Source organism: Hemitrygon akajei, chromosome 16 (genome assembly GCF_048418815.1).
Source record: "Hemitrygon akajei chromosome 16, sHemAka1.3, whole genome shotgun sequence".
Taxonomy (NCBI): domain Eukaryota; kingdom Metazoa; phylum Chordata; class Chondrichthyes; order Myliobatiformes; family Dasyatidae; genus Hemitrygon; species Hemitrygon akajei.
Genome location: NC_133139.1, coordinates 86,388,875 through 86,413,347, shown reverse-complemented (window position 1 = coordinate 86,413,347; position 24,473 = coordinate 86,388,875). Strand labels below are relative to the sequence as shown.

The 24,473-nt window shown below is 45.4% G+C and overlaps 1 protein-coding gene across 1 annotated transcript in view; it reads right to left on the bottom strand.

Annotated features, from left to right (window-relative positions):
* trmt1 (tRNA methyltransferase 1) overlaps window positions 1-24,196 on the bottom strand; it is a 61,884-nt gene extending 37,688 nt beyond the window's left edge. The window contains exons 1-6 of the mRNA XM_073069351.1: window positions 24,114-24,196; window positions 8,275-8,674; window positions 5,240-5,295; window positions 5,031-5,152; window positions 2,616-2,803; window positions 1-116 (exon numbers count right to left, since the gene is read on the bottom strand). Coding sequence (XP_072925452.1) covers window positions 1-116; window positions 2,616-2,803; window positions 5,031-5,152; window positions 5,240-5,295; window positions 8,275-8,642 — 850 coding nt within the window. The 5' untranslated portion in view covers window positions 8,643-8,674; window positions 24,114-24,196. The remainder of the gene's footprint in view (window positions 117-2,615; window positions 2,804-5,030; window positions 5,153-5,239; window positions 5,296-8,274; window positions 8,675-24,113) is intronic.
* Window positions 24,197-24,473: the final 277 nt, after the last annotated feature.

The following is a 24,473-nucleotide window of genomic DNA, read 5'->3' as shown; positions in this document are numbered from 1 at the left end:
CTCCTTCACTCACTGCTTGGACAGCCGCATCAATGAACTGCGATGGACTTCCGTAGGGATCCAGGTCAATCACATCAAACCAGTCCCGTCTCCTTTTGGACTCATACAGGAGCATGCTGTGGAAAGTGTCAGAGTGCAGGGCCTCCCAGGTTAGTAATCTCAGGATCTCACAGCACAGTCTTATCCATAAACAAATTAACCGCGGACAGAGAAAACACAAGTAACGACAGGGAAACCGATTCAAAATGGTGATGTGCAGAGAAGCTACTCTGGCTTGGATCTTGAACAATCATTGGAGAAGTACCAATCATTAATTTACAAAGAGAGGAATTAGTGAATAGCAACTCTTACATTCTTCCTTTATACCCTTCTTTGACCACACATCCCAAACCAATAACCTCTCCAAGAACCCATTTTGGGTTGGAAATCCACTCCCTTATCATTATGGGTGTAAAGCTTGTAATCCTGATCAACAGGACTGAGAGCATCTTTCCTACACAGACCGCAATGGTTTTAAGACATGGGCTCACAACCACCTTCATGGGCCAGCCAACAGATTCTGACCTATCACTATTGCCTGCATCCCACACAAGATTATTCAGGGGTACTATTGTGGCCACCATTCATTTTGTAATTTATAGTAATTATTTTTGTCTTTGCAATGTATTGCAAACTTTAAAATTTCATGACACACAATTCAGTGATAATAAACCAAATTCTGAAACCCGAACATTTCGCTTCACTTTCCTTGAGGGTAAGCTTTGCATACGAAGTTAAACACTGATGCAGCAGATCGTATGCTGTCCCTCAACTCCGACGTCCTGGGTCCAATCAGACGGGTAATCTCTGAATGTCAGCAAGACCAAGGAGCCGATTACTGACTTCAGGAGGAGGAAACCGGAGGTCCGTGAGGGAGTCCTCATCGGGAGTTCAGAGGCGGAGAGGGTCAACAATTTTAAGTTCCTTCCGCGTTCCCATTTCAGGGGATCTATCCTGAGCCAGGCACACAAGTACAACTACAAAGAAAGCACGGCAGCGCCTCCACTTCCTTGCAAGTTTGCAACAATTCGGTAAGACATTTCAAACTTTGACAAACTTCTGTAGGTGTCTGGTGAAGAGTATATTGACTGGCTGTATCACTGCCTGGCACGGAAACACTAATACTCTAGAACGGAAATTTCTACAAAAAGTTGTGGATACAGCGCCACACCGCCACTGAGCACATCTACACGAATCGCCATCACAGGAGAGCAGTATTCAGTATCAAGGACCCACACCATCCAGACCATGCTTACTTCTTCCTGCTGCCACCAGGGAGGAGGTACAGGAGCCTCAGGACACACACCACCAGGTTCAGGAACAGTTATTACCCCTCAACCTTCAGGCTCTTGAACCAGAGGGGATAACTTCACTCACCCCATCACTGATCTACTCCAAAATCCTCTGAACTCTTCATCTCATGTTCTTAACATTTGTTGCTTATTTATTAATTTTTCTTTTGTACTTGCACAGTTTGTTGTCTTTTGCACACTGGCTGTTGGCCTATCCTGTTAGATGCAACCTTTCCTTGATTCTATTGTGTTTTTCGAAGATACTGTGAATGCCACCAGAGAATTAATCTCACGGTTGCAAATGGTGACTTGCGTAAACTTTGATAATAAATTTACTTCGAATGTGAAATGTCCACGTTCTCCCCACAACCAAGCGGGCAAGTGGATTGATCCCAGGTGCACCAGGATCTTTTCTTTCTTTTAAAGATTAGCTTTACTTGTCACGTGTGTGTTCAAACATACAGCGAAACACACCTTTTGTGTCAAATCGAATAAACGCGGTTCATACTGAGCAGCTCACAGGTGTCACCGACAATTTACTACCCTTAACCATGTTTTTAAAATGCGGAAGGGAACTAGAGCACCCAGAAGAATCCTACGCGGTCACGGGGAGACCATACAAGCTCCTTACAGAGAGTAGCAGGAACTGAACCTCAATCTTACAACAGGCATTGTAAAGCAATGCGCTGACCACTATACTATCATGCCTCACTGTTCCAAGAGACAGACAAGTCTGCAGGTTAACTGTCACTTTAAATTAGCGTAGAATCACAGTAGGAGAACTGTGGCAGCAAGGGAAGTACACGGGGAAGGAGTGATGAGAACATGAGCGGGAATTCAGTGCAGGGAAATAAGTTGGGTGAAGTGGAAAATGGGATTGGTCCCAGAGCAGGCAGCACATGCTAGATGGGCCGAATAGCTTCCTTCCTTGTCATGAGATAGAAGAAGTGCATCAGCCCAGCAGAAGACTGAGTGTAGACCGTCAAACACAAGCTCCATAGGCTGAAAAGCCAAATGCAATATTGAGGGAGCTGGAGGTGCCCCTCTCTGATGAAGCAGTACACCACTGTTTCCATATGCCACATCCCATTATCTGATCCCTGACCTGTTATTCTTAGCTCATTGAGCACAAAAATGCCGAATTAAGACCACTATATCAACAAGGTCTTTCATGAATAATCTACAGTACATATACACAAATCCAAGAACAGTCCGATCACACACTGGTACAAATACTGAAAGAGCCCTCATCCCATCCCTTAACAACAAACATATACACCGTACCTTGCATCTGCCAAGCTTGCGGTTACCATGTGCCCCACTCCATTGAGTTCAATGTTCCTCTGCATTAGCTCCACTGCTTTCGAGGAGAAGTCATTTGCGACGATGCTGTGAATTCCAGGGACTTCCTTGGCGAAGCGGATCGAGCGGAGCCCGGACGCTGCCAACCCTTCCAATATACGGATCCCATCCTGCACAGCAGACAGACAAATTAGGGACTACAAAGATTGACACACAAATAAAAAACAGAGAAGTTGACCTTGAGGCAGAGTGCAGGGGTTTCTGATGGATTTCATCAAGACGAGCATTTCACAGCCCATAATTAAAATATCAAACATCTCCAGCAAAACTCAGACTTGCATATCAAACCCTACCTTCTTCATTATCCAGGCTGACACCAGAGGGAGTGATAAACTGTCCGAGACAGCATCTCTCCAACAGGACACTGTACCAAAGACCCAACTAATCACTCAGGTGGATATAAATAAAAATCCTACAAGGAGATGAAGCGGGATAAATCATTTCGGCAGTCCCTGGTTGAAGGGGACCAAAAGCAATGAAATCTCAAATGAAATGAGGTGGGGGTAGCAAGCTGCCTGCAGTTGATGTATTTATTACCACTGCTCCCTTGCATGGGGAGTTCCAAGTTGTTGCTTCACTTTCAAAGGCACCATCCCTTCAAACTCTCCCATCAGGCAAACTCTCCCATCCCGGCAAACTCTCCCATCCCGGCAAACTCTCCCATCCCGGCAAACTCTCCCATCCCGGCAAACTCTCCCATCCCGGCAAACTCTCCCATCCCGGCAAACTCTCCCATCCCGGCAAACTCTCCCATCCCGGCAAACTCTCCCATCAGGCAAACTCTCCCATCAGGCAAACTCTCCCATCAGGCAAATAAAGCCAGATGCTGAATCACTGCTCTTCAAATGAGTCAGTCCTCCTACACCTGTGTGTGAAACTGCAGCAACAGGGAATCTGATCGAAGAGCCACACCTTTCATTTGGAGACACTTAAAACAGCCATATTTCACGAGTTTGTGAAGACCTGGTATGTCACCAAAGACACTTAAAAATTTCTACAGATGTACCATAGAGAGCATTCCAACTGGCTGCATCATCGCCTGGTATGGTGGGGGTGGGTGTGGGGGGGGGGGGGGGTGTAATGCACAGGATTGAGACAAGCTGCAGAAATTTGTGAACCCAGTCAGCTCCATCATGGGCACTAGCCTCCACAGCATCCAGGACATCTTTAAGGAGCAATGCCTCAAAAAGGCAGCTTCTTCCCCTCTGCTATCCAATTTCTGAATAAGCACATTCAACCCATGAACACTACCTCACTACTTTTATTTTAAAAACAGAATAATACATATGCGATCCAAGATGGCGGCACGACGCAGCTTGCATCGGCCACTCCAGAGCTGATTATCTGTTATTTGTGAAGTGGAGTGCCGTGCGCAATCATAAATCCGTTGAAAACGGACGTGGGAGCTCAGAGGAACATCTGGAAATTTCCAGGAAGACCTTCTTCGTTGCTGCTGCTGCTGAGAGGTCCGGGACTCTGCTGGGAAGAACAGGCCCCCAGTCCTCGGGGTCGCGTTGCCGATGGCCATTGGTGGGGGCGTCTTAATACGCTCGGCAGAGGATGGTGCTCGGAGAAGCTGTGCCGGAGGGGATGGTCGGAGGTTCGACGGACTCGGAATCCGCTGCGACCAGGTCACTTTCAGTGTGTGCTGCATCTGCGAGGCTGGGTTCGACAGAGCTTTCATTGTGTGCTGCGTCTGCGAGGCTGGGTTCGACGGAGCTTTCATTGTGTGCTGTGTCTGCGAGGCTGAGTCGGGCGGTGCCGTGGAAGTCCATAGCAGGGGTATTCCCTTCTGCCACAGGCGTGGGATGACAAGTCAATCGGGACCCTGAGGACTTGTGGAAACTGTGTGGTGGTTTCTTTCGAACTCAGTCTTTTAACATCTTTGGACTATTTTTACTGTGCTCATGGTCTGTTTTTTAACAATTATGCTATTGTTTGCACTGTTGTAACTGTATGTTGGAACTATGTGGTTTTGTGCAGGTCTCGTAGCTTTAGTTTTTGGTCTTGGTTTGTTTGGTGGATTTGGAGCTCCTTTCCGGGGAACGCGCTAAGATGGTAGCGCAATTTTAATACGCAGCAGCCTCTCCGGACTCTGGATTGGGGATTGCCAAACGTTATGTGGATTTTCTAGTGTAGTCTGTTTCGTCATGTGCTTTTGTGATATCATTCTGGAGGAATGTTGTCTCATTTTTTAACTGCATTGCATTTGTGGTTTCTAAATGACAATAAACTGAATCTGAATTACGTATTGCAATACACCGTTGCCACAAAAACAACAAAGTTCATGACATAGGCCAGTGACATTAAACCTGATTCTGAAAAGAGTTGCTTCACCTCACATTTCTCCCCAACACTGGCTGTCTTCTTAATCACTGGAGCATCTCCCTGCTCAGCAGTCTTGCTTTCGGCCAGACTTACGACTATCTTGGGTCTGTCGCGCTCTCCGGGGACCAATGCTGCACAGGATATTTTAAGGACAGTTAAGATTCTCTCTTGAGCAAAACTTCCCATTATATAGGTGGCACAGAGCTAATTCCACTCACCTTGAATACCCTTGGCCAGGAGCTTCTGACGAGCAAACTCCGTGATGACAGCACACCTGAGAGACAGAACAAAGCAGCAATAACTGCACTGCTTTCTTCAAACTTCACAATGCCTACTTCCCTTATCATTGTCCAAAATAAAATAGCAAAGTATGTATAGTTTATGTCACCATATACTGAGATTCGCAGTAGAACAAAGAAATACAATAGAATCAATGAAAAAAAACACACACAAATAAAGGCTGACAAGCAACCAATGGGCAAAAAGGGATAGATAAATAGATACAAAGATAAAGGCACCATGGTTATGTAGCGGTTGGCAAGACACTATTACAGCTCAGGGCATTCCAGAGCTCGGAGTTCAATTCTGGTGCCATCTGTAAGGAGTTTGTAGGTTCTCCGTGTGAACTGCATGCTCTGGTTTCTTCCTACAGTCTAAAGACATACTGGTTAGTAGATTAACTGGCTGTTGTAAATTGTTCTGTGATTAGGCTAGTGTTAAACAGGTAGGATGCTGTGTGGCATGGCTCACTGAGCTGGGAGAACTGTATCTCTAAATATAAGGATTGCAAAGATTGGCAATTACTCTTTAACAAGTCTCTAATCTAATGACCAATCCCTTAACAGTGCAATGCCTCCAACTCCAGCCAGAGGATAGAACCAGTCAGAATGATCAGGTTTGCTAGCCACATGGATGCTTCCCCACCGGAAACACCAGACAGCCCTCAACTAATTATAGCATTACATCTAAAGATTTGACAGAAGGACCTCAATCCACATTACCATAGATAACTGTGGAGGCCAAGTCATTGTGTATATTTGAAGTGGAGGTTAATAGGTTCTTGATCAATAAGGGTGTCAAAGGCTACAGGGAGAAGGCAGGAGAATGGAGTTGAGAGAGAAAATAAAACTGTTATGGAATGGTGGAGCAGACTCAATGGGCTGAATAACCTAATTCTGCTCCTATCCCTTATGGTCTAATCTACCATTTATTTATAGAGTTTGCTCATTATATAATTTATCCCACTCTAATTACTTCTACCTCTACCTGGCGTTCCCAAAGAATGCATCAGGTCCTCATCAAGGTTTCCTGGCTGCGAGCTCATGGAGAGGTCTGAAACACAGTGAAATAACCTTCATCTTTAAACCCTGATTGGTCTCCAGTTCCTTCTATCACATTGTCCCATGTTCTCCACTGCTTCTCCGTCTCCAAAAGCAGAACGTTCTACAAATGAACCTGCACTCTCGCATTACCCCTTTAATCATCTCTCACTGAATTTGCTGTTCACATCCTCATCTACCTTCACATCATGCTCAGTTTGCTGTTCCTCCGCGAAGCACCTTGGTCAAGGTTACGCAAATACTTAGAATCAGATTTATTATTACTGACATATGTTGTGAAAATTGCAGCAATACAGTGCAACACAAAAAATTACAAGTTACAGTAAGAATAATAAAACTTAAATAGTGCAAAAAGAGAGCAAAATACTCAGGTAGTGTTCATGGACAGTTCAGAAATCTGCTGGCAGAGTTGTTGCGAAAATGTTGAGTGTGGGCCCATGATCCTCTCAGCTGTTCTCACGTTCTTATCTTTTTAAGACTTAATACCCTCCCATTGAAAGTAACAGTAAAAGCACAAGTACAGGTGGCCCCCGTTTTTCGAACGTTCGCTTTACGACACCTCGCTGTTACGAAAGACCTACATTAGTTACCTGTTTTCGCTAACAGAAGGTGTTTTCACTGTTATGAGAAAAGGCAGCACACATGCTGAGCAGCCAATCTCCTCCCCCGGAACTGCAATCTAGCCGGCATTGCTTAAACACGTGCCTGAGAGCATCTGTGCTTTATGTCGATATATTTTGTGCATCCATTAGCAAGACGAGTTCTAAGATACTGTATCGGAAAAGCCTAAAAGAACTCGTAAAGGTGTTACACTTAGCATAAAACTAGACATAATTATGCTTTTCGATTGTGGTGAACAAAGTAAGGACATAGTGAGTTTGGCTAAGGAGGCTGGGTTTGTGGAAGTTGACGAAGATGATGTTGAAGAGGTTTTGGCATCCCATGACCAAGAACTGACAGATGAAGAGCTGATGAAGAGGAAAGGATAACAATTGAAACCCAATGCAGTAGCGAACGGCCCGAAAGTGAAATCGTTCAGGAACTGAACGTGAAGCAACTGTGTGAGATTTTCACTCCGATTGACAACGCTGCAATGATCGCAGAAAAGTATGACTTTAATTTTGAAAGGGTACGTAGGTTTAAGGTATATTTGCAGGATAGTTTGAGTGCTTACAAAGAACTTTATGATAGAAAAATGCACGAGGCTAAGCAGTCAAACATACTGTCATTTTTTCAAGCCTTTCACATCAGCCACAGCAGATGACGAACCTCGACCTTCAACATTGAGGCAGACATAGAAGGTGACCTGCCTGCCCTGATGGAAACAGACGACGATGAGATAACACCCCAGTCTCCCACCACCCAACTTCCAACGACTCAGCCTAACACACCATCATCAGTGTGCTCACTGTCTTCCCGATTCCAGTAAGTGAAACTACACTGTACATACATTATTTCTACTTTGTATAGGCTGTGTATTTTTGTGTTATTTGGTTTGATTTGACAGCTTCATAGCTTAAAGGTTACTGGAGAGGGCGCTTGCGTGAGATTTTCGCTGTGGTGGACAGTGCTGCAATGATTGTAGTAAAGCATTTCTGCTTTATATAGGCTATGTATTTATCAGATCATTCCTGCTTTTACTACATGTTACTATTATTTTAGGTTTTATGTGTTATTTGGCATGATTTGGTAGGTTATTTGTTGGGTCTGTGAACGCTCACAGATTTTTCCCATATAAATAAATGGTAATTGCTTCTTCACTTTACAACATTCCGGCTTACGATCCGTTTCATAGGAACACTCTGCCTTCGGATAGCGGGGGAAACCTGTATAGTCCTTTGTGTCAGCATAATTAGAGCTCTTGGGAAAAAAAACTTACTGGGATAACATTGATCCACAAGACTGTTACTTACGTCAGATCACGATTGAACTCTTGAACAGGATTGTAAAATACTTCATTTGCATTGGGAAAAACGATTTCCGCCTTCCCTTCATTTATAACAGTTTCTCCATTTTGAGTACTTGGAGAAGTTTCACAATCAGGCAAAGTGTCTGGCGTAGCGTTCAAAAGGTTTGCTTTTTGGAGCTGATCATCACGATTACTTTGTTGCGTCAGCTGCGGATCTGCCAGCGACTCATTTCCCGTTTCCATCGCAGAGCGTTGCCCTGCAAAAATATGGAACAAAGATTCTGGCTGAACAACCCTCCTTGCTGCAGTCCGGGCCCCGGTCAGTGTGCGGTGAGCGAAGAGTCTGACATGAACCACCCAGCTTACCAACATGAAGCAATAGCCTCAATGATGGCTCTTCAAATCTGTGGGAAACAAAGAATATCCATGAGCAGGAATGCAGTAAAGAACCATCACATCACTTCAGCAATATTTCTAGTTCACTGAATTTAAAAGATTGGAAAGGATTTACATGTTTTAGGCAATGTAGTCAGTATTATAGGAAAGACATAGAAACATAGAAAACCTACAGCACGATACAAGCCCTTCGGCCCACAAAGCCATGTTGAACATGTTCCTACCTTAGAAATTACTAGGCTTAGCTACAGCCCTCTATTTTACTAAGCTCCACGTACCTATCGAAAAGCCTCTTAAAAGACCCTATCGTATCTGCCTCCATTACCGTTGCCGGCAGCCCATTCCACGCACTCACCACTAAGTAAAAACTTACCGACATCTCCTCTGTACCTACTCCCCAGCACCTTAAACCTGTGGTCCTCTTGTGGCAACCATTTCAGCCCTGGGAAAAAGCCTCTGACTATCCACATGATCAATGCCTCTCATCATCTTGGACACCTCTGTCAAGTCACCTCTCACCCTCTGCCGCTCCAAGGAGAAAAGGCCGAGTTCACTAAACCTATTCTCATAAGGCATGCTCCCCAAGTCAGGCAACATCCTTGTAAATCTCCTCTGCACCCTTTCTATGGCTTCCACATCCTTCCTGTAGTGAGGCGACCAGAATTGAGCACAGTACTCAAGTGGGTCTGACCAGGGTCCTATATAGCTGCAATATTACCCCTCAGCTCCTAAATTCAATTTCATGATTGACGAAGACCAATACACCGTACGCCTTCTTAACCACAGAGTCAACCTGCACAGCTGCTTTGAATGTCCTATGGACTCAGACCCCACAGACCCCAAGATCCCTCTGATCCTCCACACTGCCAAGAGTCTTACCATTAATACTATACTCTGCCATCATATTTGACCTACCAAAATGAACCACTTCACACTTATCTGGGTTGAACTCCATCTGCCACCTGTCAGCCCAGTTTTGCATCCTATCAATGTCCTGCTGTAACCTCTGACAGCCCTCCACACTATCCACAACATCCCCAACCTTTGTGTCATCAGCAAACTTAATAACCCATCCTCCACTTCCTCATCCAGGTCATTTATAAAAATCACGAACAGTAAAGGTCCCAGAACAGATCCCTGAGGCACTCCGCTGGTCACCGACCTCCATGCAGAATATGACCCGTCTACAACCACTCTTTGTAAGCTAGGCAAGCTAGTGCTGGATCCAACAAGCAATGTCCCCTTGGATCCCATGCCTCCTTACTTTCTCAATAAGCCTTGCGTGGGGTACTTTATTAAATGCCTTGCTGAAATCCATGTACAACACCCAATTTGCACTTAAGCTCCTACACTGAGCAATTTAATAATGACCAGGTTGTCCATCATTAGCTTGGTGGTCAACTGATGGGAAGTCCAGGAACAACTCTTGAGATTTTTCTTCCGATAATGGCCATGGGATCTTTTATGTCTCACTGATGAGCATAAATATCCTTGGTTTAACACCAGATTTCAAAGCCGCAGAGAGTTGTAAAATCATGGTCACTAGCCTCTGTAGTATCCAAGACATCTTCAAGGATCAATGCCTCAAAAAAAAAGGCAGTGTTCATCATTAAGGTCCCCACCACCCAGGATATGCCCTCTTCTCATTGTTACTTTTGGGAAGGAAGTACAGAAGCCTGAAGGCACACACTAAGTAATTCAAGAAGAGCTCCTTCCCCTCTGTCATCTGATTTCCAAACGGGCATTGAACCCATGGACACTACCCCACTACTTTTTTAAATTTGTTTTTGCACTACTTATTTAACTACTTGATATACATTTATACTTACTGTAATTCAGTTTCTTCTCTATTATCATGTATTGCATTATTCTACTGCTGCAAAGTTAACAAATTTCAGCACAAATGCCAGTGATATTAAACCTGATTCTGAAAGTCATTGTTTTATATAAGCACAAGCAGAAATGGATACCAGTACAAATGGTCCATTATTCCTTCAATCAGATTGATTTTCTTATGCTGCTAACACACTGTGGCATTTCACTGATATTATGCCGCTATATCCTCAGATTACAAGTAGCTAACGTTACCCAAAGGTTCAAGATTCATTTTATTGTCAAAGTATGCATGTACAACTCTGATAGTTGTCTCCTCCAGATAGCCATGAAATACCCAAAGACTGAAAGACATCAACTCACCAACACAAAAAAAGAAACAAAACTCGCACCCCAAAATCCCCCCTCCCCACAGCAGAACAGCGACAGGAGTCCCCAACTCCCCCACTCACAAATGCCACTGAAAACGATGGGGAGTAGTTTACAGATATAGTACTTCAGCCAGCAGTCTCTGGCAAACATAGCAGTAGCCTCTTGCAAATAGCAACAGATTTGATGCACGCTGTAGCATGCATCACTGAGTAGATTCACTGCTAAAACTGATTTATCTTGAGATCACTATGGGGGGGGGGGGTAAAAAAAGTCAAGATTACCCATGATCTTACTGACTAGTTTAGCAAGCACAACAGGTTACCCTTGTATATTTTTATAGTTTTAAAAGCAAGCAGGAAAGAATGTAGCTAGAACAGAAAGCATAACTAGACAAGGCAGGTATAATGTAACGTTCTCATAGGGAAAGACCATAAGACAAAGAGAGCAGAATTAGGCCATTTGGCCATCAAGTTTGCTCCGCCATTCCATCATATCTAATTTATTATCAGATAGATAGATAGATAGATAGATACTTTATTCATCCCCATGGGGAAATTCAACTTTTTTCCAATGTCCCATACACTTGTTGTAGCAAAACTAATTACATACAATACTTAACTCAGTAAAAATATGATATGCATCTAAATCACTATCTCAAAAAGCATTAATAATAGCTTTTAAAAAGTTCTTAAGTCCTGGCGGTAGAATTGTAAAGCCTAATGGCATTGGGGAGTATTGACCTCTTCATCCTGTCTGAGGAGCATTGCATCGATAGTAACCTGTCGCTGAAACTGCTTCTCTGTCTCTGGATGGTGCTATGTAGAGGATGTTCAGAGTTATCCATAATTGACCGTAGCCTACTCAGCGCCCTTCGCTCAGCTACCGATGCTAAACTCTCCAGTACTTTGCCCACGACAGAGCCCGCCTTCCTTACCAGCTTATTAAGACGTGAGGCGTCCCTCTTCTTAATGCTTCCTCCCCAACACGCCACCACAAAGAAGAGGGCGCTCTCCACAACTGACCTATAGAACATCTTCAGCATCTCACTACAGACATTGAATGACGCCAACCTTCTTAGGAAGTACAGTCGACTCTGTGCCTTCCTGCACAAGGCATCTGTGTTGGCAGTCCAGTCTAGCTTCTCGTCTAACTGTACTCCCAGATACTTGTAGGTCTTAACCTGCTCCACACATTCTCCATTAATGATCACTGGCTCCTCTCCATTCAATGATCCCTCTCCATTCTCCTACTTTCTCTCCATAATCTTTGACAAATTACTAATCAAGGAGCTATCAACCTGAACTTTAAATATACCCAATGACCTGACCTCTACAACTGTCTGTGCCAATGAATTCCACAGATTCACCACCCTCTGGCTGAAGAAATTCTTCCTCATCTCCGTTCTAAGGGAAGGAGTGGCAATTTAACCATGCCCACTCAGAAAATGTGGGAGCAATGAGAATGGAGAGAGAGAACCTTGCCCCTCTTTTTGCAAATGAATTAAAACTATTAGAGATACAAACGGCAGCAAATGGCATAATCTGGAGGAAGAAATAAACCTCTGGAGGGATCAGCAGGTCAGTCAACGTCTGTGATGGGATGGCTGACATTTCGGGTCAAGATCCTGCATCAATTAGCACATCAATTTATCCAGAAACATATGTGCCCTCAAAGACATCAAATCAAACTGTCTCTCATCTTATCCAGATTCTCTGGAAATACAAGAGTGTGAGAAGAAGTTGTGGTCGTCTTCGACTCCGAAGGACGAACAACAACAACAACAAACAACCCTGAAAAATTCCCCCATTATTTCTTCACAAAAATGGATTCTCCCCATTTAAGATGGCGCTGGTGAACCTCAACGATTTCCAGCTGGTGGCTAATGAAACAAGAAAAACAACTAAACACTTCATTAATCAACAAACACGAGGAAATCTGCAGATGCTAGAAATTCAAACAACACATACAAAATGCTGGTGGAACACAGCAGGTCAGGCAGCATCTACAAGGAGAAGAACTGTCGACGTTTCGGGCCGAGACCCTTCGTCAGGACTAACTGAAAGGAAAGGTACTGAGAGATTTGAAAGTAGTGGGGGGGGGGGAGGGGGAAATGCGAAATGATAGGAGAAGACCGGAGGGGGTGGGATGAAGCAAAGAGCTGGAAAGGTGATTGGCGAAAGTGATACGGAGCTGGAGAAGGGAAAGGATCATGGGACGGGAGGCCTCGGGAGAAAGAAAGGGGGAGGGGAGCACCAGAGGGAGATGGAGAACAGGCAGAGTGATGGACAGAGAGAAAAAAAAACAACTAAATATGTCAGGGATGGGGGTAAGACGGGGAGGAGGGGCATTAACGGAAGTTAGAGAAGTCAATGTTCATGCCATCAGGTTGGAGGCTACCCAGCCATTATATAAGGTGTTGTTCCTCCAACCTGAGTGTGGCTTCCTCTTGATAGTAGAGGAGGCCGTGGATAGACATATCAGAATGGGAATGGGACATGGAATTAAAATGTGTGGCCACTGGGAGATCCTGCTTTCTCTGGTGGACCAAGCGTAGGTGTTCAGCAAAATGGTCTCCCAGTCTCCGTCGGGTCTCACCGATATATAAAAGACCACACTGGGAGCACCGGACATAGTATACCACAGCAGCCGACTCACAGGTGAAGTGTCGCCTCACCTGGAAGGACTGTCTGGGGCCCTGAATGGTGGCTATTTCCTTCTCACAATTCCTCCATCTCCGCCGCATCTGCTCTCAGGATGAGGCTTTTCATTCCAGGACGAAGGAGATGTCTTCCTTTTTTAAACAAAGGGACTTCCCTTCTTCCACCATCAACTCTGCTCTCAAACGCATCTCTCCCATTTCCCGCACATCTGCCCTCACCCCATCCACCCGCCACCCCACTCGGGATAGTGTTCCCCTTGTCCTTACATACCACCCCACCAGCCTCCAGGTCCAACGTATAATTCTCCGTAACTTCTGCCACCTCCAACAGGATCCCACTACCAAGCACATCTTTCCCTCCCCCCCCCTTCTGCTTTCCGCAGGGATTGCTCCCTACACAACTCCTTTGTCCACTCGTCCACCCCATCCCTTCCCACCGACCTCCCTCCTGGCACTTATCCTTGTAAACGGAACAAGTGCTACACTTCCTCCCTCACCACCATTCAGGGCCCGAGACAATCCTTCCAGGTGAGGCGACACTTCACCTGTGAGTCGGCTGGTGTGGTATACTGCGTCCGGTGCTCCCGGTGTGGCCTTTTATATATTGGTGAGACCCAACGCAGACTGGGAGACCGTTTTGCTGAACACCTACGCTCTGTCTGCCAGAGAAAGCAGAATCTCCCAGTGGCCACACATTTTAATTCCACGTCCCATTCCCATTCTGATATGTCTATCCACGGCCTCCTCTACTATCAAGATGAAGCCACACTCAGGTTGGAGGAACAACATTTTATATACCGGCTGGGTAGCCTCCAACCTGATGGCATGAACATTGACTTCTCTAACTTCTGTTAATGCCCATCCTCCCCTTCTTACCCCCATCCCTGACATATTTAGTTGTTTTTTTTCTCTCTGTCCATCATTCTGCCTGTTCTCCATCTCCCTCTGGTGCTCCCCCCTCCCCCTTTCTTTCTCCTGAGGCCTCCCGTCACATGATCCTTTCCCTTCTCCAGCTCCGTGTCACTTTCGCCAATCACCTTTCCAGCTCTTAGCTTCATCCCACCCCCTCCGGTCTTCTCCTATCATTTCGCAATTCCCCCTCCCCCAACTACTTTCAAATCTCTTACTATCTTTCCTTTCAGTTAGTCCTGACGAAGGGTCTCAGCCTGAAACATCGACAGTACTTCACTAATCATAGTTTTTCTGGCCAATGATCATCATAAGTAATAGTCTGTAACTTCCCTTTGGACTTGAAGGCAATTTGATGTGGTGAGGCGAGGCCTGCCACCGAGAGTGGCAGAGTTCGATTGTTTTAAGCGCCGTCCCAATTTGAAAAGGTCAGTTTACGGGCCAAATTGAGGTGGCAAGGTCCGGGCACCAGTGCATACCAAATCGACTGATCTTGATATTCGGACGGAGACTTAAGTGCAGGGCCAAATCGGATAGAGGCTGAATAGAGTCAGTGGGGTCCTGGCCCCAGAGCAACATTGGGACGTTGGAACCTGATGTTTGGACGTCAATTTTTGCACCAGACCAGAAAGAAAAGGTCAGGGTGTCAGGGCCCAGAGCAAGGGACAGAATGGTTCAGAGTGCTGCCCCACGACTTTGCTCTGTGATGACCTAAGCTGAACTATGAGACTCTCTTTGCGGGCTTCAGAGCCGAACACTATTTTCTTGTGGTTACTGTTTGCATGATGTGTTTTTTAATCTCCACACAGTGGGTGTTTGATAGTCTTTTGTTAATATTTGGGTTCCTTTGTGTTTCCTTGTTTTATGGCTGTCTGTTAGAAGATGAATCTCAGGGTTGTATAATGTGTACAAAGGTAGTCATAGCCGAAGGGTGGTGGTGGGGACGAGCTCCCACTGCTAAACAAATGCTCTTCATGTCGTGCATCTCAAACAGCCTCTGACAACCAAGTCCAACTCCTGGCCTTCACGTGTGGTGTAGTTCTTATGCCCGGCGGAGCTGTTCTCACTGACAGGAGAAGGGACAAAGGTGGGCCACTGGCGCCTTAAAACCAGTTGCTCCAGGCAGATGGGGCTCGTTAACAATGGATGGTAGCTCATCTAGGAGACAGAAAACTCCGATTTCAAACCTCCACTGCCTTGCGGCTATACCCGCTCACGGGAAAGGCTTTGGGAGTAAACCCCGAGGGAAAATCCGGAGTCGGAGTCCCGAAGGCGGCTGACTGCTGTACCCAGCACCGGCACGGCAACTCCTGTGATGCTGCTGGCACCAAACTGTATCGACTTTCGTCGTTCCTTTGGACCTGTCATCAGCATGGAGAGGGGGTCCCACTGCATGGGCAACAGACGGATCTCCATATCAACTCTGCCCTGGCTTGCTCCCTGGAGACTACCAGAGGCGCAGTACCCATGGTCAACCACGACCGGGGGGGGGGGGAGGGAGAGAGAGAGACACACACACACACCCACCCACCCTTTGATCATTAATGTACTTTGAAGACAGGAAAAATCTAACAGATCAGGAGGTGGGAAATCTCACACAGAAGTAAATAGAAGCTAGTAGGTCTCTAAAGCACATTTATCCGTAACTAAACAGATACATGTGTCATTTTAAGTATTCATTTCAAAGTCAAATTGAATTTATTATCAAAGTACATAGTTGTCACCACATATTACCTTGGTGATTCATGAAACTACAGAAACAAAGACTGACAAACTGACCTTGCTGAACAAACTCCTACTCCTCGGTCTTGTACAACTAATTGGATGCCAGACTTTCTCAGTCAGGAAGCAGAACCACTCCTCCCTCCCTGTCATCCTCAGCATGGTTAGCCCTCAGGACTGTGTGCTGAGCCCACTGCTATACACTCCACTCACACATGACTGCACAGCCGAGTAATCAGATTGCCAAGTTCACCGATGACACGACAATGGTAGGGGTCATCCCCAACAGCTATTAGAAGGCTTACAGAGAAGAGGGGGAAGAGCTCAAGGCCTGGTGCCAGGCAAACAACCTCTTCTTCAATGTAAACAAGACGAAGGACATAGTTATCAACTTCAGGAGAGCTGGCACCACACACCCCCTTTACATCGGTGGCACAGCGGTGGAAACTGTGAGCAGATTCAAACTCCTGGAAGTGCACATCTCGCAAAACCTCTCACGGAGCCAAAGCACATTCTACACAATGAGGAAAGCTCACGAGTGCCTTTACTTTCTCAGGTGGAAGAGATCTATATTCGAGTCATTCTACAGATCCACAGTAGAGAGCATCGTAACAAGCTGTATCTCTGCACGGTACAGAGACTGCATTGCAGCAAACGGGAAGGCTCTACAACAGGTAGTCAAAACTGCCCAATGTATCACCGGCAGCAGCCTACCCACCATCAAGGACACATATACAGAAAGATGCCGGAAAAGGGTCAGTACCATTATGAAGGATCCCACCCATTCTGCTCATGGACTCTCTGTCCCACTCCCATCAGGGTAGAGGCTATGTAGCATCCATGCCAGGACACCACAGACTCAAAAACAGATATTTTCCCCAAGCAGTAAGGCTGATCAACACCTCCACCTATTAACCCACTGCTCCATATCCCCAACCACCACTACTTTATCATTTCCTACCAGTCACCTTACAGGCACACCTGTGCCTAGCATCACTTTATGTACGTACAAGTTATCTATGTATATAAGCTATCTTGCATATTTATATTCATTGTGTTATCTTAGTGGTCTTTTTGGTGCTGCATCGGATCCAGAGTAACAATTATTTTGTTCTCCTTTACATTCGTGTACAGGAAATGACGTGAAACTATCCTGAATCTTGGATTTATTATCGATCCCTAGTTTCTCAAGGAGGTGGAGGTGAGAAGGAACTACTATAGTCCTGGTGGTAACAGTTTACACAGTACAGCTGGGCAGGGAATATCGATGATGCAGCTGCAATATATACTTAAGTAAAGATGGTACAGAACTACAGTGCTGTTCAAGTCTTAGACACCCTCACATTTTTTTTTGTATATATGGTTTCAGATGGTTTGGATCTCCAACACCATTGAGACTGTCTGGGATTACCTGGAGACAGAATCAAGCAAGACTGCCAAAGTCTGCTGAAGAACTGTAGCAAGTTCTCCAATCTACCAGCCGGTTTTCTTGTAAAACTGCATGACGGTGTACGTAAGGTAAAGGGTGATTACACCAAATATTGATTTGATTCAATTTATTTTACTGTTTATTTGCTCTTTATAGATTTTTTTTTAAATAATATTTAGAAACCTTTCATTTCACTATATTGAAAACATTTTCACTTTACAGTATTTTTACCTAGTGCCTAAGCCTCCGGCACAATACTGTACACAGGTGGTACTCTGTATCCAGAGGTCCCATCCTTTGGAGTGGTTGTGGTCACAGCTTGGGGAAGTGCTCGGCACTTAACTGTAGTGCACCTTGTAGAAGCTACAACTACACTGTCAGTCAGTGGCGAACAGTATAAGCACTTAAGATGGCTGACAAGCTGTTTGGTCCTAGATTGTGTTAAGCTTCATGTAAGTGAAGAATATTCCATCATGAGCACAAGAGATTCTGCAGACGCTGGAAATCCAAAGTAACACACACAAAATGCTGAGGAAATCAGCAGGTCAGGCAGCATCTATGGAGAAGAATAAACAGTCAATGTTTTGACCATTCATCAGGACTGGAAAAGAAGGGGGCAGGAGTCAGAATAAGAAGGTGGGAGGAGAGAAAGGAGTACAAACTGGCAGGTGATAGGTGAGACCAGCTGAAAGGGAGTGTGTATGGGTGGGTGAGGGAGGGAGGGATGAAGTAAGAAGCTGGAGGCTTCATCCCCTTGATACCACACTTGGTCAAAGCTACTTTGATGTCAAAGGCAAGCAATCTTACCCAGCCGCTAGACTTCATCTCACTGGGCTATACAGGACTAAGACCTCAGCGATTACAGCAAAATTAAACCTTAGGTAAGATATTGGTGATTAAGTGTCACTTAGTAACACTATTGAAGATGGTTTCCATTGAAACCTGCTGTCTGAGATTGGACTGACTGGGTGCTGATTAGTGTGTGGAGTCAGGGATGAGTGAGATGGACAGTAATAATGAGTCAGGGCAGGAGTTCAGAGCCCATAGTCAAAGGTCAGCAATCCTGAAGCTCGAGACATCAGGAGCAGAGGAGACCAGTGACCCCCAGGTTCCAGATCAGAGGTCCATATGGGCAAGAGTTACGAGGGCTGGCCACGCTTCCTGCTGACCAAGGTCAGAGGCCCACAGGAATCCAGAAATCAAGGCCCAAAGTTCAAACTGCTAGTCCTAGGGTCGAGGACCAATGGTCAAACCCATGATCAGAGAGTCCTGGGATCAAAACTCAGAGGTCAGTGAAGTCCAGAGAGCAAAGCCAAGGATTGAAATTCAGAGCTCAGCAAGTCCAGTGGCAGAAGTCTGAAGGTCAAAGTCAGCAAGGCTGAAGGCAGAGGCCTGATGGTTGAGGCTCCAGGGTTGATACGTCCAGAAGTCAAAGGCCCGATGCCTGCGAGTCTGGGCCAGGGACTGGAGATTAGAGGCCCAGCGTTTGCAAGTACGAGAGTTCAGGGCCAAGGACTGGAGGCTAGAGGTGTCCTGTCCTGGATCGGAAGCCTGTCTGTGTGAGGCGGTGGGTGGGTTGGTAGGAAAGGAACTCATTTTGCTGTTGCTGTCTTGTTTTGTTGATGTGTGGCACTGCTTGTGTTGTTCTGCTAAACATTGTGGCGTGCTACATTACACCAGACTGTGTGACGACATCTGCGAGCCGCTGGGTGTGTTGAGTGTTAACACAAACAAAGCATTTCATTGTATGTTTCAACGTTAACGTCATAAATAATTGGAGTGGATTGTATGCTTTTTGTGAACAGATCACATCTGAGTAATTTTCCCACATTGTTAGTTGGATGTCAGTGTTGTTACTCCATTTGGTAAGAGGCACAGCTAGTTCCGGAGCACAAGCCCTCCGTACTATAGCTGGGGTATTGGCTAACACTGTGTACTATGCTATACTTAGTCTCTCAGCTGTTTCCTTATGCCACATAGAGTGAGTCAAGTTGAACTGGAGCTTGACTTCTGTGATTGAAAACAGAAAATGCTGGGAGTTCTTAGCAGGTCAACCAGCATCCGTGGAAAGAGAAGCAGAATTAATGTTTCAGGTCAAAGACACCATCAGAACTGGAAAGGAAAGACAGCAAGTTAGTATTAAACTGCAGGAAAGGATGAAGGGTGAATTCCCTCTGACATACTGAGGCCTCGAGCAGATAGGTCTCATACAACCATAGAAGATGCAGAAACACAAGAAAATCTGCTGATGCTGGAGGAACTCAGCAGGTCAGGCAGCATCTACGGAAAAGAGTAAACAGTCAATGCTTCGGGCCGAGACCTTTCATCAGGAATGATGCAGTATCTTTTCTTTTCACCTGTTGCAGGGGAGATGGGAGCCAGAGTGCCAGAACAGTTAGCGGAAAGGTTGCGGAGACAGATGTTGGTAAGACCTCAAAGTCAGGAGTCAAAAGGCTGGCAATGGTGTGACTAGTGTGCTAAGCTGCGCATATTTCAATGCAAGAAGCATCATAAAAATAAGCGTTTGAACTCAGAGCATGGATCAACACCTGGAATTATGATGTTGCAGCCATTAATGAGACTTAGTTGCAGGAGGGCAGGAAGGTTTAAAGGAGGGGTGACGTTACTAGTCAAGGAAAATGTCACGGCAGTGCTCCGTCAGGACAAACTGGAGTACTCGACTAGTGAGGCTTTATGGGTGGATCAGAGCAATAAGAAAGGTATGACCACGTTAATTCAGCTATACTACAGACCACCCAACAGTCCTAGGGATTTAGAGAAACAAATTTGTAAAGAAATCACAGATTCCTGCAAGAAACACAAGGTTGTTATAGTAGGTGATTTTAAACTTGCCACACATCGACTGGGAATTATTCAGGAAAGTTTCCTTCATCAGTATGTAGAAGTCCCAACGAGAAAGCGTGCAATGCTGGATCTGCTGTTAGAGAATGAGACAGGGCAGGTGTCAGAAGTTTGTGTAGGGGAACATTTTGCATCCAGTAACTGCAATGCCATTAGTTTCAAACTAAATATGCAGAAAGATAGGTCTGACCCACAGGTTGTGATTCCAAAGTGGAGAAAGGCCGATGTTGATGGTGTCAGAAATGATCTGGCAAATGTGGATTGGGGCAGGCTGTTTTCTGGCAAAGGCAAACTTGGAAAGTGGGAGGCCTTCAAAAAATGAAATTTTGAGAGTACAAAGCGTGTACGTGCCTGTCAGAATAAAAGGTAAAGATAACAAGTGTAGGGAACCTTGGTTTTCAAGAGATATCGAGGGCCTGGTTCAGAGGGGGGAAAAGGCAGGTATAGGCAAGTAGCAATAAATACGCTGCTTATGAAGTACAAGAAATACAACAGATCACATGAGAAAGAAATCCTGAAGGCTAAAAGGCGGCATGAGGTTGCTCGAGCAGACAAGGTGAAGGAGAATCCTAAGGGATTCTACATACATGTCAAGAACAAACAAATTACAAGGGACAAAACTGGTCCTCCGGAAGACCAGAATGGTAATCCATGTGTGAATCCAAAACAGACAAAGGAAATCGTAAGTGAATTCTTTGTATCTATATTTACTCAGGAGACAGACACAGAGCCTATAGAAGTCAGGCAAAGCAGCATCAACTTCATGGGGCCCAGTACAGATTTCAGAGGAGGTATTTACTACCCTGAGGTAAATCAGGTTGTTGGAAAGTTATTCTAAGGAGATTCAAGTATTTGGATAGACAATGGACTGATTAAGGATAGTCAGCGTGGCTTTCTGCATGGTAGGTCATGTCTAATCTATCTTTTTGAGGAGGTTACCAGGAAAGTGGATGAAGGTAAGGAAGTGGATGTTGTCTACATGATTTCAGTAAGGCATCTGACAAGATCCCACATGGGAGGCTGATCAAGAAGGTTCAGTCACTGGCATTCAAGATGAGGTAGTAAATTGGATAAGACTTTGGCTTTGTGTGAGAAGCCAGAGAGTGGAAATAGAAGGTTGCCTCTCTGACTGGAGGCCAGTGACTAGTGGTATGCTGCAGGGATTGGTGCTGGATCTGTTGTTGTTTGTCATCTATATCAATGACCTGGATGATGATGTGGTTAAATGGATCATCAAATTTGCAGATGATACCAAGATTGGGGGCTGCAGTGGACAGTGAGGAAGGCTATCATGACTTGCTGAGGGATCTAGATCAGGTAGAAAAATGGGATGAGAAATAGCAGAAGGAATTTAATGCAGACAAGTGTGAGGTTTTGCATTTTGGTAGGACCAACCAGGGTAGGTCTTACACATTGAATGGCAGGGCACTGAGGAGTGCAGTACAACAAAGGGATCTGGGAATACAGGTACAAAATACATTGAAAGTGGCATCACATGTTGATAGGGTTTCTAAAGAAAGTTTTTGGCACATTAGCCTTCATAAATCAATGTATTGAGTACAGGAGATGGGATGTTATGTTGAAGTTGTATAAGATGGGTATTGTGTGCAGTTTTGGTCACCTACTTACAGGAAAGATGTAAACAAGGCTGATAGATCACAGTGAAAATTCACAAGGATGTTGCCGGGTCTGGAGGACCTGAGATATAAGGAAAGATTGAAAAGGTTAGGACTGTATCCTTTAGAATGTAGAAGACTGAGAGGAGATTTGACAGAGGTATACAAAATTATGAGGGATATAGATGGGGCAAATGCAAACAGGCTTTTTCTCACTGAGGTTGGGTGACTTCTTACTGTAATTTAGTTTTTATTAAAGTTTAAAGCAAATGATCAAAATACAGTATCTGCTCTACACATCTGCAGCATGCCACCATCCACACTGGTCCCCTACTGACACAACCGATCGACAGATAACGCAATAGCCACTGCTCTACATATCATCCTTACACATCTGGAGAAGAAGGATGCCTATGTGAGAATGCTGTTCTTGGACTACAGTTCAGCATTCAACACCATAATTCCCTCCAGGCTCGACAAAAAGCTCAGAGACCTCAGCCTTCACCCTGCCTTGTGTAGCTGGATCCTGGATTTCCTGTCAGATCACCGGCAGGTGGTTAGAATGGGCTCCCTCACCTCCGCCCCTCAACACAGACGAACCCCCGCCCGGCCTGTGTCCTTAGCCCCCTCCTTTACTCTCTGTACACCCATGACTGTGTCACCATCCACAGCTGCAATCTGCTAATTAAATTTGCTGACAACACTACACTGATTGGCTTAATCTCAAATAATAATGAGGCAGCTCACAGAGAAGTTATCACCCTGACACAGTGGTGTCAAGGAAACAACCTCTCCCTCAATGCTGCAAAAACAAAGGAGCTGGTTGTGGACTACAGGAGGAATGGAGACAGGCTAAGCCCTTTTGACATCAATGGATCTGGGGTTGAGAGGGTAGATAGCTTTTAAGTTCCTCGGCATAAACATCACCGAGGACCTCACGTGGTCTGTACATACCAGATGTGTGATGAAAAAGCACAACAGTGCCTCTTTCACCTCAGACGGTTGAGGTTTGGCATGAGTCCCCAAATCCTAAGGACTTTCTATAGGGGCACAATTGAGACCATCCTGACTGGCCGTATCACTGCCTGGTATGGGAACTGTACTTCCCTCGATCACAGGACTCTGCAGAGAGTGGTGTGGACAGCCCAGCGCATCTGTGGGTGTGAACTTCCCACTATTCAGGACATTTACAGAGACAGGTGTGTAAAAAAGACCCGAAGGATATTTGGAGACCCGAGTCAACCCAACCACAAACTGGTCCAGTAGGTACCATCCGGGAAACAGCATAAAAGCCAGGACCAGCAGACTCCGTGACAGCTTCTTCCACCAGGCCATCAGACTGATTAATTCACGCTGACACAATTGTATTTCTGAGCGATATTGACTGTCCTGTTGTATATCTTACTGAACATACTATTTATTAATTACTATAATTTGTATCTTGAGATTTGTCTCCTTACAGGCAGTCACAAAACAAAGAAACCCGATAGAGTCTACTATAAAAGACCACCCAACACCCAACGTGCAGAAAATAATCAAATCGCGCAAACAATAAAAGTAAGCCAATAACATTCAGAACTGAAGTTCACAGAAGTGAAACCACAGCCACGAAGCCAGTCACAGCCGACCGCAACTTCATATTGTACATTGCAATCCCTACAGCAATGTACTGCAGCCGCAAAACACCAGATTTCACGACGTATCCCAGGGATGTTAAACATGATTCTGAATCTGACCTCGACAGCTTTTCCTGTGGAAAGAAATTCTACAAATTCACCACACTCCGGCCGAAGCAATTCCAGCTCATCTCAGCTCCAGTCAGAAACCCCTTTCTTCCAAGGCTGTCTATTCACCCCATCCTTGCTCCGACACCACTCTCACTAATTTAAAAGCAGGTTCGGATAAGAACAAGACCATGTGGGGGGAATACAGGAGAATGTTGAACTCAGGCAGCAATAGTCAGAATTAATACAGAAAACAGTGTAATTTCACATCTGAATGATGTTACGGATAAATTTAGTCTTTAAAATATAAAGGTAACTTACAAATTATATCAATAAGCAGGAAAACAGCTTCCTCCCAACCTGCCAGAAGCTACCATTTTGCTGCGGAGAGCAGCGCCTAATGGGAAGTGCCGATCCCACGTGGGGATCTTGTGGGCGTGCTTCGTGACGTCACGGAGTGGGCGGGGTTTCGTGTCAACAGTGGGGAATGGGGCGGGGTTTCATGTCACGGCGATTGGCGGCCGATGAGGGTGAGGGTGGAGCTTAGTTGTCAGCGGAGGCCTGACACGTCAATCACGAATGCCCGATGTCCCACTGCGTGCAGGGGAGAGAAGGGGCGGGGTTACGTGACGCCAGATGGGTGGTCATGTCAGTGTGGGCGGGCGGTGCCCGGGAGCCTGT